At 37.6% G+C, this 14213-nt stretch overlaps 3 protein-coding genes across 4 annotated transcripts; all 3 read left to right on the top strand.

Annotated features, from left to right (window-relative positions):
- Window positions 1–423: 423 nt before the first annotated feature.
- On the top strand, window positions 424–2228 carry LOC105172886 (receptor-like kinase). The gene has a single exon (XM_011094490.3). The coding sequence runs from the start codon at window positions 467–469 to the stop codon at window positions 1883–1885; it is 1419 nt and encodes a 472-aa protein (XP_011092792.1). The 5' UTR covers window positions 424–466; the 3' UTR covers window positions 1886–2228.
- Window positions 2229–4951: 2723 nt separating this feature from the next.
- On the top strand, window positions 4952–8119 carry LOC105172876 (ferric reduction oxidase 2). The gene is made up of 7 exons (XM_011094477.3): window positions 4952–5252; window positions 5460–5763; window positions 5839–6073; window positions 6161–6488; window positions 6600–6843; window positions 6956–7662; window positions 7756–8119. Exons 1-7 carry the CDS (start codon window positions 5054–5056, stop codon window positions 7893–7895), a joined length of 2157 nt encoding a protein of 718 aa, XP_011092779.2. The 5' UTR covers window positions 4952–5053; the 3' UTR covers window positions 7896–8119.
- Window positions 8120–9175: 1056 nt separating this feature from the next.
- LOC105172854 (ferric reduction oxidase 2) lies at window positions 9176–14123 on the top strand. 2 transcript variants are annotated; one of them, XM_011094445.3, is made up of 8 exons: window positions 9176–9511; window positions 9592–9691; window positions 9794–9982; window positions 10113–10347; window positions 12169–12496; window positions 12560–12803; window positions 12935–13641; window positions 13756–14123. In XM_011094445.3, exons 1-8 carry the CDS (start codon window positions 9340–9342, stop codon window positions 13893–13895), a joined length of 2115 nt encoding a protein of 704 aa, XP_011092747.1. In that variant the 5' UTR covers window positions 9176–9339; the 3' UTR covers window positions 13896–14123. The 2 variants fall into 2 exon arrangements, with proteins under 2 accessions (XP_011092747.1, XP_011092755.1); XM_011094453.3 differs by having other exon boundaries at window positions 9180–9511; window positions 9797–9982.
- The last annotated feature ends 90 nt before the right edge of the window (window positions 14124–14213 follow it).

The raw sequence follows: 14213 nt of genomic DNA, 5'->3' as shown, positions 1-14213 counted from the left end.
CTTTATTTGGAATGAAAATTCAAATAAAAAATTTAGATAAATAGTTGCAAACGACTTCATTTGGATACTAAGAATAATTTATAATGAGAATCAAAATATTTTCAGATCATTTGAAGCATAGAATTATGAATTGAATCTTTACATCATTCCATGCATAAGATAATATAAAATTTTCATTTAGAAATCAAATGTTGATTGATGTAATTTTGGAAAATAGATAAGTAATTGATGATATATTTAAAGCTGAAGCTAAATAACATCCAATTTGGACTGTCTGAGAAACGCGACTATACAGCAAGCGCTAGCCTGTGCCAAGTAAGTAATACAACGTTGTTTGGTAAAAGCGAGTTATATAATTCTACTAGCAATTATTCCGTGGGCCCACGCGTTTGACGTTTCTATTTTCCGTTCTAATTTCGACCAAAAGTCAGAAACTCTATCACAATTCCATCCGAAGCTCGTTCCGATGGCGACCACGAAAATCTTCTTCTTCTTCTCCTCCTCCTCCACCACTTTCTCTCTCTACGTCTCCGTCATCTCTCTCCTCTCCATCGCCTCTGCCTTCTCCCCTGTCGATCACTACCTCGTCAACTGTGGTACTCATTCCGCCGGAACTTCGGACCTCGATCACCGAGTATTCACCGGCGACGCCTCCCGATTCCTCACCTCGACCCTGACGATACAACTCGAGAGCACCGATTCACAGCTCACTTCCCCTTCCCCCTTCTATTCAACCGCTAGAGCCTTCGATCATCCCGCGCATTACACGTTCCCGATCAGGGATAGGGGAACCCACCATTTGGTACGCCTCCATTTTCACCCATTTCGGAATAATTATAACGATTTACTTGAAGCTGAATTTCATGTCGTCGCCAATAAATTTTTGTTATTACGCAACTTTCGCATCCCGAAAACCGATAATTTCCCAGTAATTAAGGAGTTTGTTATCCCGGTTGCTTCCAAGGAGTTGAAAATCGCGTTTGTGCCCTCAGGGAAATCGAAATTCGGTTTCGTGAACGCGATTGAAGTGATTTCGGCTCCGCAAGATTTAATTGCCGACGTGGCGCAGTTGGTTGATTCTGAGAAGAATGAGTGGGTTAATGGGTTACTGAAAAATGGTTTTGAGACTGTGCACAGAGTGAATGTGGGAGGTTTTAAGGTGACCCCGTTTAATGATTCTCTATGGAGGACTTGGGTGACAGATGATGATTACTTGGTATCAAGTGATGGCTCCAAAGAGATTCATTTTGGGGGCCGAATTATGTACCAAATGGGTGGGGCGAGTAGGGAAGTGGGGCCGGATAATGTGTACAATACCGCGAGAGTAATTAAAAGCTCTGATGATTCGATTCCGAATGGGAATTTAACATGGTCGTTTCGAGTGGAGAAGGGTTATAGTTATATGGTGCGGATGCATTTTTGTGATATAGCAAGTGTGGCTGCAGGCATGCTTTACTTCAACGTGTATGTGAATGGGAATTTAGCTTATGAGAACTTGGATTTATCGTATATGACAAATAGACTGTTGGCTTCGCCGTTCTATGCTGATTTTCTGGTTGATGGGGATAGTTCCGGAAATTTGCTTGTGAGTGTGGGGCCGTCAAACATGAGCTTGCCGCGAGCTGTTGATGCCATTCTCAATGGGGTTGAGATATGGAAGTTGAATAATTCGATGGGTAGTTTTGATGGGGAGGTTTGCTCAGATTTTGTTTGGAGGAGCTGGAGAAGGGGGCATGCAGGAGTTTTGCTTCCTCTGGTTGCTGCTGTATTCTTGTTGCTATCTGTGTCTGTGTTTTTGCAGTGGAGAAGGAGTGGTGCTGTGGCGTGGTCGCGGTTGCCTGTGGATGTTTCTGAAGCTGATTTGAAGAGTGGCAATCGTTTCTGACCCATTAAAGTTTGATGGCTTTGCAGAATCAACTCACTCTTCTGGTCTTTTTTATTTGAAGATTCTGGTGATAGTTATTTCGTGTCTCAAGAAGCTGCTATTGTCTTATGCTTTAAGTAAATACATGTGAAGGATTGTAGTTTTAGCGATGCCACTTCAATTATTCTACACCCTACTATATCTTTGTTTTTTTCTCCTATGGCCATAATCTTCAAACCTATATTTGTTTCATTTAGTTAATCAAGTGTGGAATACAGGTTATTACTACCATATATTATTATCTCCAATCTTGTGTAAGAAAATATTTCTGCAAAGATTTGTGGCATGGATATCTTATTATGAATGTGTCATTGGATATTCTGACTGAGGTTTTGTTTGTCAATCAAGTAATTAGTGTTCTCTCCAGTATACACTCTCGTTTTCCCAGCTAGTTTTTGCACTGATTGCGGCAATATTTTCATATACTTTTGTATTTATGCTCTTTCCTTCTTTTCATGTATCTCCCACTTATGCATGTCTCAGTTTCTTGCACCGGCACATCTACAGCATTTATAGTATTGTTAGGCCAAAACAATTATCCAAGTTCCAGTGGAGGTGCCACTGTAAAGCAATTGTTCGGGAGCTCTTAAGCACTTTTTCATACTATAGAGAATGCTGAACAAACTTTAGTCCAGTATTCTCTTTGTGTGATTATATGACTTGTTTATCTGGGTGTCTTTCGTGGTTAGAGATACTTATACTGACTTGCATATTATGATGTTCTGAACTTGGGTTATGCGACTCACATAATATGATGTTCTCGACTTGGAATTTTGCCCGTCATTAGCTCAAAGATGTTACTACCATAGTGCAAGACCATAAGCTTGCTTCCTAAAGAAGTAAAAGCATGAAAAAAGGGCCAGTAGTCTTGTTTAGTTCCAAAGAGTACATGCAGGTTGTGCTAATCAGGTAGGGGAGTCATCTGAGTTGAACAACCTAAACAACAGGCATGCATCTTAATCCAGCTTGAAATTGCATCAGCGTGTGAGACCTAGAACACGTCTGAGGTCTTTCTTGATTCTGGTAGAGCAGTAGGATTTCTTTGTTGTTCCCTATTTCAAGGGTGAGAGTGAGAATTAAAAGACTAAGTTGAAGGGTTTCTAAGAATGTGGATGTGGACATTTTATTTGGGTTTAGGTCGTAGAATCTTAAACTGGGCTATTAATAGTTCAACCCAGCTCAAAGGTTTCATTCAAGTTGATCCATGTTTATGAGGACAATCAGTGGAGTCGTCTGACCAGGCCTCAGTTTGTTATTGGACCATATCAGTCTTTCAATCTGCTTGACCTTAGTTTGAGAAATCACTTTGCTTAGCAAACACGAGTAATATTTGGTTGAAGTTGAAGGTGGGTCATTGAAAATGGTTGGGATTTATGATTTATGAATGAAGCATGTTAAGCCACATGGAACGGAAAAGGAAAGAGAAGTTTTGGATTTGATTGTTTGGGCATAGACGCACTAATCTTGAAGCATGTTGCTTTTATAATCAGGTCAACTCCATTACATTCTGACTGCTCTTCGCCCCTTAAAGTGCGAGTGTATGTCCGGTTTGTGTTTTTCTTGGCCCCTCAATGCGCCTTCTCATTCTTCTGCACGCTACATTTCTACTAGTGCTGAAAGGCCGGGCACGCGTCATCACCAACAAATTCCAATCTTTCTGTTCTAATTATATATATATTGAATTGTACTTGTAACACTCTTTAATGTAATTAAATAGCAATGCAACATAAAGGCTTGAAAAGATTAATGATTTCCAATGACTATAATATCGTATCGAATTTTTAATTTATTTACCACCTCAACGTTTAACATAAATTATAATAATTATTCATTATTTGAAAAGTTATAAATACTATTACGATTTTAATGCATGTCTAATAATGAATTTATTCCGTTAATCTATATTAAATTTTTATTCAATTTGTGATAAAATAACAAAAATACTCTTTTTAATTATAAATTATGATTTTATATATGTTTTGGATTTTTCTACAATATTTTATGGACTAATATCTCTATGGATTATTTACCTTGCTTACACTATTTTTTTAATAATTTTTTAAATATATATTTTTTAAAAATATTAGTAAGAGTAAAGTAGTAATCTTTATCTTAACATTCAGGAATTATATAATTATCTCTCATTTGAGGAGTATTTATAATTTTTAAATAATAATACAGTATTTGTAATTATACTAAATTTTATATAAAATGGGTATAATTTACTTTTTAAAATTATTATATAAGGATTCAAATAAAAACCCATACTTATTAACTCCAAAAAAAGAAATGCAGTTAAGTAATTGTAATGAGAGTGTAAATCCAAACAGTGTAAACTCGCAACCACTTGTTTTCTTCATGAAACGATTCACAAAAAAGAAAAGAATATGGTTGGACACGTGCAGGCACAAGTGAGGCACGCAGGCCACCATTCTTGGACGCACCAAAACACAATCCCCCCACACATTTCAATCTCAATTTTTAATTTAATTTCCCACCTATATATATATTAATTACTTCTTCAAACTCAATTAATTATTACCGTAATAAACACTCTCCATATAATTCTTCTCTTTTATATGGGTAATGGTGATGACACACATCCATCATAACAATCTAAGTTATAATTTGGAGAGGTGGACTTAATGTTGAAGCCTCCAATTAACTCCAATTCCAAGTGACGTACGTAGAATCAGGTTTGCATGAAACATGCAATTTATACAACAGACAGTTACCTCAACACATTCCATGTCCATCCACATGAGATTTTTGAACCCCCCGATCATGAAACAATGTCAACTTCTTTTCATTCTCATCAATCCAATCAAATGTTATTCAATACACGCACACACATACATATATAAACATATATCCCACATTCATTGACTTTCACACACAGGTCTGTATGTGTGATGCATGGTTCTTGCTGCATGTGCTAAGCCTAGTTGGAAGTGTACAAAATTAGCAAGTACATGTTGTCATTCAAATTCCCTGCTTCCTATATATATAACCTCATGCATCATTAGTCCCTCATCAACATTCTCCTCATATCACACACTACTTATTCATCCTCCTCCTCCTCCTCCTCTCCAACCCACTAATTAATTATTCAATTCAAGACAAAGAAAGATGGATCCAACATCACCACCAGCTTCCCTGCGTGGCGCCAACAACAGCATGATCAGGGCGGCGATAATGGCGGTCGTGGTGGGGCTCTTGGCCGGATACCTCTTCTTGTGGGTGATGATGCCCACATACACCTATAGGCAGACTTGGTTGCCCCACCTCCGAGCTCATACCACTTCCACTTACTTTGGAACCACCCAAGGTAATTCATTCATTCCACTCCCCACCAAAATTTCTTACCTTTTTATTTTTTTTCCAATCATATATATATATATATATATGTATGCATGATATTAATCATATGTTATTACTAGCTGAACGAGAGTGGAGCATGCATTCATTAATTACTCAAATTATAATTCCATCCCATGTGTTGTATTAACAATTAATGTATGTAATTTGCACGTAGGTGCAACTTATTTGGTGTTCACGTTCCCGGTTCTACTTATTGCTCTCTTCGGCTGTCTCTACCTTCATCTATCAAACAAATCAATACATATTCATGATCACACTCACAGCAAAGCCAACGGAGACCGTCGATTCGCAATCTGGAAGAGGCCCATGATCATCCAAGGATTGGGGATAGTGTCTCGGATTGAGCTTGCATTTTTCCTCATGTTCATTGCTCTTCTTGTTTGGAATTTGGCTAACTACTTGCACCTCAGTTTTGAAAATATTACACCAAAATCAGCTGCAGAAACTGGAGAAAAACTGTAAGAACAAATCTTTGTATTTAATTTAATTTAATTACTATATTCATATTTTACATAATTGATGATGCATGGCAGGTGGGAAGCGAAGCTGGACACAGCGGCCCTCCGCCTTGGACTGGTAGGAAACATAGCCTTGTCATTCCTCTTCTTCCCGGTGACACGTGGCTCGTCGGTGCTGCCTCTTTTTGGGCTCACCTCCGAGGCTAGTGTCAAGTACCACATATGGTTAGGCCATATTGTCATGATGTTTTTCACAGCCCATGGCCTTTGTTACATCATCTTTTGGGCCTCCACACATCAAATTTCTGAGGTAAAAATTTTATTTTCTTGCCTAAACATAATCAGTCATATGAATTGAACAACTTATATTCAATTTCTTTGTTGGTTCCAAGTTCAGATGCTGAAATGGGAGAAAACTGGGATATCCAATGTAGCTGGAGAGCTATCCCTATTAGCCGGACTGATGCTGTGGGGTGCGACATTCCCCCGGATAAGGAGGAAAACATTTGAGCTCTTCTTCTACACTCATCACCTCTACATTCTCTTTCTCATCTTCTTTGTGCTCCATGTTGGCATCAGTTATGCTTGCATCATGCTCCCTGGCTTCTTCCTCTTCATGATCGATCGCTATCTCAGGTTCTTGCAATCTAGACGAGGCGTTCGTCTCTTGTCCGCCAGAGTTCTGCCCTGTCAAACTGTTGAACTCAACTTCTCTAAGAGTAAAGGTATCCGTTATCTCAAGGAGTGTCCGTGTAATTATTCATTGTTGTTTTAACTGTACTTATTTGAAAAAGTGAAGGCAACTGATTTGTGTTATTTGGTTCTTGTGTTTCCAGGTTTGAGTTACACTCCTACCAGCATCATGTTCTTGAATGTCCCTAGCATTTCTAAGCTGCAGTGGCATCCTTTTACCATTACTTCAAGCAGTAATCTGGAGTCTGATAAGCTCAGTGTCATTGTAAAGGTAGAGGGAAGTTGGTCTAATAAGCTCCACCAGTTGCTCTCTTCTCCTTCACCCGTTGATCGGCTTGAAGCTTCCGTTGAAGGGCCTTACGGACCTCCTTCAACCGATTTTCTAAGGTACTATACATGCCTCTGTCATATCTTCCATTTTACACTCCGAATTTTGTTAATAGTTTAAGCTTTTAAATGAGGTAGATGAGACAGTACTGACAGAATCCTGTTTCTCTAGGCATGACCTGTTGGTCATGGTCAGCGGAGGTAGTGGAATAACCCCGTTTATCTCCATCATCCGGGAGCTTGTCTACACAGGCGAAATGTTGAAACTCAAGACCCCAAAAGTCCTCCTGATCAGCGCATTCAAGAACTCTACCGACTTGACCATACTAGACCTGATCCTCCCTATTTCTGGTGCCCCATCAGAGATTTTCAAGTCAGGGTTGCAGATTGAGGCCTACGTAACGAGAGAAAAACACTCGACTACTCAAGAAACAAAGCTCGTTCGCACCATCTGGTTCAAGCCTAATCCATCTGATGCACCAATGTCTCCCATTCTAGGCCAAAACAATTGGCTCTGGCTCGGTGCCATAATCTCGTCATCCTTCATAATCTACCTCATTTTCATTGGCATTTTGACACGATACTATATATACCCCATTGATCACAACACTAATACCATCTACCGCTCTGCCTCAAGAGCTCTGCTGCACATATTATTCCTATGCATTGGCATCGTTATCGCTGCAACCACCGTTTTCCTTTGGAACAAGAGTGGAAATGCAAGGGAAAGTGTACAAATACAGAACTTGGAGGGGGCAACTCCTCAGGCCTCACCAAATTCATGGTATTATAATGCAGACAGAGAGTTGGAGAGCTTGCCTCAACAGTCACTGTCCCAATCTATCAACGTGCACTATGGTGAAAGGCCTGACCTCAAAAGTAAGTAAACTGAAATGGACTATGATTATGCAAGACTTTTGGCATTCTTAATTTGAGTTAAAAGTCCTTAAAAAAAAATTGGTTCATTTGTAGGATTTCTGTTCGAGCGCAAGGAATCAAGTGTTGGGGTTCTTGTCTGTGGTCCGAAGAAAATGAGACATGAGGTTGCAAACATATGTTCATCTGGTTTGGCAGCTAATTTGCACTTTGAGTCCATCAGCTTTAGTTGGTGATTTTTATCATCATTTTCTATACAGAGAAGATGCAAAACTGGCCTCATTCTGCTGAGTTTGGGATTTTTTTTTTCTGGTTTTCTTATCTTTTTCTTGTTTCCTCTTCTTTTTGGTCGATGAGGCTGTTCAAACACGACCTGTAAATGGGGAAGATAGGTTTTCTTCCTTTGTGTAACATGCAAACATGAATAACACCAAATGTCGTACCATGTTTTGTTGAAAAAGGCTTCACTTCTAGGCGATCGATGAATGCATGTTAAAGAATTAATAGCAAGACATACTATGAAATATGTGTAAGAAGTATAAGTTACATGGTTCAAGACATAGTAAAGTTACAAACTTTCCACTGACAGTAAAGTGTGTGACGAACAATGTTGGACCGTGAAAACTTGACCAACATGTAATATTATGTCATACTCCATGTTCCAACAACACAGACTTCAGCATTAGGAAGTCTGTTAGGTGGAATAGAACTTGTTCTTGTTGAAGAAATTAAAAGGGGTTGATAAGTGAAACTTCATCAAAACTCCCACAAAAGCATGAGAAAAGAGAGCATTACCAAACTGAAGATTTTGGGTCGTTGTAACAAGCTTTCTTAATTGCCACATATACACATGTCTCTTCTTCATAGTTCAAGTCCTCTGGTGTGGTAATGAACAAGACTCCCCTAAAGAACAAATTATGTAATGATAAGGTATAAGGATGTCTAGTTGTTTCCATGAAGTTCTATTGAATCCGGCCCACTTCAACTACTTCACTCATTCACCTAAATTTATGCCATTAGAACAATATTTCCTGAAGCGACATCATCAATTTCTCAAAATTTGCTTCTCGCTAGTGGTCATCATCACTTTTCCCCTTTAAATAAATAAACTCTATTTCTCATTCTATCTTCTTTATTACAGAAATGGCTGACAATGATCATCTTGTCTCATAGGAGCTCTATATACCAACCAACTTATGGTAGCCAAGTGTGAAAAGGTAATTAACGTGTGCACTCCTCAACCTAGTTAATAATGATAATATATACACAAAAATCAAGCAATTGAAAAGAAAAATTCACTCTTTTCGGCTCTAAGTTAATTAGTGCTAAATCATCCTGACTCTTTAATTTCAATCAGTTTCTACCTAAATACTACTTGAATTCTCAAACACTTGACCAAAAACTGCAAGGAAAATGCTGACATCAAAGAAGTATGTAAGAATACATATTAGTATTTAAAAAGATTTGAATGGAGATGTATATGGGATGAGGGGTCAGTGGTCCATTATTGGTTGCAACAACCTTGTCAAGTCACCAAAAGCTTCCCATATTTTCGACCAACAGGTTATATATGCACATCATTTTCCCATAGTAGAAATTACTTGCCTCCCACCAGAAGAAGCTTCACTCCAGACTCTAAAGACTTGAGGTAGAGAGACGAGACATCAAAGAACAACATCAATGGCTTCCTCTACAGTTACTTCTGCTATCAGAGGAGCAATTTTGGTGCTGGCCCTTGTGGTTTTTCTTGGTAATATTATGATGTGGATTATCATGCCAACTGACACATACTACAATGACTGGTTGCTTCATATTCTTGCTGATACAAACTCAACTTTCTTTGGAATTCAAGGTAACTGTTTGTTTCTTTTTATCTGCCTGTTCTTTTGTGCAAAAACTCATGCTGTCTGAATCGTTTTCACTACATGACAGGTCCCATAATGCTGGACTTCACATTTCCCATCTTGTTCATTGCTGTTTTGGGATGTTTATATCTCCACTTGGGAAAGAGAAGAAGTAGTTTCATTCAAAGGTATGAAGTACTTGGCTCTTGCATCTGAGGCCTCTTTTCTCATCTATTTCTTTATGATTCACACTTATATATACAATTCTGCATGTTTCATTTAATGGGCAGCAGCAAAAGGATTGAAAACCTGAAGTTCATTAGACGGCCGATGATCGTTAAAGGGCTTGGGATTGTAAATCTGACAGAGCTGGCTCTATTCACCATGTTCATCTCGCTCTGTGTCTGGTACTTTGCAGATTATGTGCGGCATTGGTACAAGCAAGTTCCAGTACGATCAATGACCAGAGGTGAAAAAGTGTATGTTCCTGATCCTTAACAACATGTACAAATTATTACAGCCAACAAAAATCTTCAGACTCCCATGTAATGTATTGTAATGCAATTGTTGTTGGGATATATATATATATATATATATATATATATGCAGGTGGCAAACAAAATTGGATAGAGTGGCAATAGTAACAGGAGTAACAGGGAATTTGTGCCTGACATTTCTGTTCTATCCAGTGACAAGAGGATCATCAATCTTGCCAATGTTGGGGCTAACTTCAGAAGCCAGCATCAAATACCATATTTGGCTTGGAAACTTAGCCATGTCACTCTTCACTGCTCATGGATTTCTCTACATTCTTTACTGGTCCATCACTAATAGATTATCTGAGGTAATCAATTACATTTCTTAATCTAATCGTTTATGTTATTATTATTAATACACACTCTTAATTAATTAATGCATTTTTTGGATTAAAATTATAGATGCATGGAGACATAGTTTTACAACCCTTTTTGTAGGCTATAACTTGTACAAGAATATTAATGATGCTCTCTTTATTTCTTGATTTACTTTACCCCATTATTATCAGAAATTATTCTGGATGTTATGCTTTAATTTATTCTGAATTTTCTTTGACACATTAATTGAAAAAATTCAGAATATACACAATAGTACTATGAATTTGTAATAAGACATTCCAACCGTTAAGAGACAACCCAATTTGTAATAAGAGATTCAAACTGTCAAAAGACAATCCAAGTGAGTACTCTTAACTGTCTAAATCTACGAATGACTTTATTATATATTTTTATTTATTTAGTTTTGTTATTTGGGGTGTTGGGAGTGGAGTAGTGCACTATTTCTTGAAGGTATTCCCAACCAACACGTGTTATTTTGGGAAAATGGATTTTCTTTTTGGTTGGTTTTTCTTTTTGTGGGGGGGGGGGGGGGGTAGGTTGTTTGAGTGGGATGGGTTAATGAAGCAAAGAATGAGCAATTGATCAATTATTATGAGGTGCCACTTATAACTAGTTAGGTGAAGTGGTCAATATAAACACTTCGTTTACAAGAATCTTAACCACATTGCACCATTTTCATAATCTCCCAAATTTTAAAAGAAGTAATTTCCTTGGAAGCAAATGCAAGCAACCTATTGTAAATAAACAAATTATTCTTTTATAAAAAAAAATTAGTAATTTATTTTTCTGTATTTTTTAAAACACAACAATTTATCTCCCTATATTTTTTAAAATAAAACAATTTACCTCTTTAGACAGGTAAGTAAATTGCTTCATTTTGAAAAATTCAAAAGGATAAATTAATTTTTTTTATAGGGAATAATATATTCATTTACAATATTAAGAACATAAATTGTTATTCACTAATTTTCTTGATTTCCGATTCTTGCTCAAAGTCCCTTAATATTGAACCTTAAGTCATAATTACCTCTTGGCTTGTATGTGAATGCCTTTTGACTTCAATTACAATTTACTTTGTACCCCACCAAACAATCCTTTGAAAAAGATAAAACCAGCACAAGATCAATTAATTATTACCATCAATTCTGCCCTGTTTATACTCTGTTTCATTTCAAACTCTCAATTCATGACAACAATTCTGTTCTATGACAAAACTCCACTACTTTAGGAAGTTAGTCCCTGTGAGCCCACCACCAATGTAAAATCCAAACATATGAGTGGCAAACCTAAAGTGCTCCAAATATGTGCCCACCCATTGTCCTCTCTTTGTGTCTGTATTTTTGGTAGTAGGTAATTGTCACTAAAGGGGCTTTGGGGGAGAAAATGAGAAAACTCTTTAGTAATTGGTATTAGTCTTTTTTTGCTATCATGGCTTCTAGAATTGGGACCATTCATCAAAATTTGGCCATGAACCAATCCATTTCAATATGGGGTCACAAAGCTTTTTCAAAGATGAAAGTGGAGACACAAATCTTGGACATTGAGATAAGTAGGTTGAGTTGCTTTATTGATTCATTGTAAAATTTGATAAATATTAAATGATCATGGCGTCATTATGGCATCATCATGACGCTATATTTTTTCCAACTTTTCAAAGAAAGAATTAAAATTTTCTTTTTACATATAAGTAAATATTTTACTTACTAGAATAACATTTTTCAAAAAATCCAATCCAAAATCGACGTCCCTTTTCTTTTCCCCCTAATTTTTTTTGTTTGAATTTTATGTAGATGCTGAAATGGGGTGACCACTATGTATCAAATATAGCAGGAGAGATCTCTTTGTTGTGTGGATTGGCCTTATGGATCACAACTTACCCTACCATAAGAAGGAGGATGTTTGAGCTCTTTTTCTACACTCACTACCTCTACATTTTCTTCATCATTTTCTTCATACTACATATTGGCATTGGCTTTACCTGCATTATGCTTCCTGGCTTCTATCTTTTCATTATCGATCGATATCTGAGATTCTTGCAGTCGAGAGAGAAAGTCCGATTAGTCTCTGCACGTGTTCTACCGTGTGAAACTATTGAACTCAACTTCTCCAAGAGTCGAGGTAATGTTGAACCTACATATGAACTTTTGCACATCATCTATCCCTAATTATTTATTTTTGCAGGTTTGAAGTATAATCCTACAAGTACCGTCTTCATAAATGTGCCCACCATTTCCAAACTGCAGTGGCATCCTTTCACCATTACTTCAAGTAGTAACTTAGAACCAGAAAGGCTAAGCGTTGTGATTAAATGTGAGGGCAGTTGGACTCAGAAGCTGTACGACATAATCTCATCACCTTCGTCTATTGATCGCCTTCAAGTGTCCGTAGAAGGACCGTATGGACCAGCTTCAACTCATTTCCTCAGGTTCAAGAAACAAAAATTGTCCATATATGATCTGCATGCACACACACAATAGCACATATGTAGTACGTGTGTCTGATATGCACAAAGAGTATGTTAGTTTCTTGATTCACATGTTTGGTGGACTTTTACAGGCATGATGTGTTGGTGATGATTAGTGGAGGAAGTGGGATCACACCATTCATTTCTATAATCAGAGAGCTCCTCTTTATTAGCTCTACACTAAAATGCAAGACTCCTAGGATCATGCTCATTAGTGTATTCAAGAACTCTTCACACCTCTCCATATTGGACCTTATCCTCCCAACTTCAGGCACTCCTTCAAATTCAGGCAACTTAGACTTGCAAATTGAGGCCTATGTCACAAGGGAAAAAGGGCAATCAAAAGACAAGTTACAAAGCCCTCGAACCATATGGTTCAAGCCAGATGCATCTGATGCACCTATATCTCCCACTTTAGGCCCCAACAGTTGGCTATGGCTTGCTGCAATAATCTCATCATCTTTCATCATTTACCTTGTGCTCTTGGGAGTTTTCACCCAGTATGTGGTTTACCCTATTGATCAAAACACCAATAAGCTCTATTCCTACACCAAGAAAGGTTCAATGAACATGTTATTCATATGCTTCTCCATAATGATAGCTGCTAGTGCTGCTTTTCTCTGGAACAAGAAACAGAATGCCAAGGAAGCCAAGCAAATCCAGGACATGGAGGAATCCGTGACGAGTAGGTCATCAAACTCATCATTTCATCATGATGATGTAGAAATGGAGAGCCTCCCCCTACAATCAACCATCAAATCTATCAATGTACATTATGGTCAAAGGCCCAACCTCAAAAGTAAGCAAAGTTCAATTTTGAAGCAACTGTTGTGTTATAAATTTTCATTAATTTAGTGTGGAGGGAGACTTTGAACTTGGCAGATGAAGAAATTGATGTGGACTTTTACTGTAGGAATCTTGTCGGAGATCAAAGATTCGAGTGTTGGAGCACTTGTTAGTGGGCCCAAGAGGATGAGGCAGGATGTTGCAGCCATATGTTCATCTGGACTGGCTGATAATCTCCATTTTGAATCCATCAGCTTCACTTGGTGAACGTCTGTTTGCATACGAGTGCATGAATAAAACAATGCATAGACTATAGTTTATAATACCATATATTGAATTTGAGTTTTGAAGCCATTATGTACCTTACCGTTGGGAATATAGCCATATAAATAAGCAGTTGCTGCATTTCTGTAATATATAGTTTGAGATGATGCTTTAAGAAATGTATGTTTGGCTCATGTTTTATAAAGTAAAAGAATTAAGGTGTTCAGTTTCCTTTTCATGTCCTGTTTTCTTTCACCGACACCAACTAATGTACAGTTTCTGTTACACGAACCCTCTAATTTCAACAAGAATCTCCAACTA

Source organism: Sesamum indicum, linkage group LG1 (assembly GCF_026168435.1).
Source record: "Sesamum indicum cultivar Baizhima isolate 11 linkage group LG1, ASM2616843v1, whole genome shotgun sequence".
Lineage (NCBI taxonomy): Eukaryota > Viridiplantae > Streptophyta > Magnoliopsida > Lamiales > Pedaliaceae > Sesamum > Sesamum indicum.
This window is presented reverse-complemented; position numbering and strand designations above follow the sequence as displayed.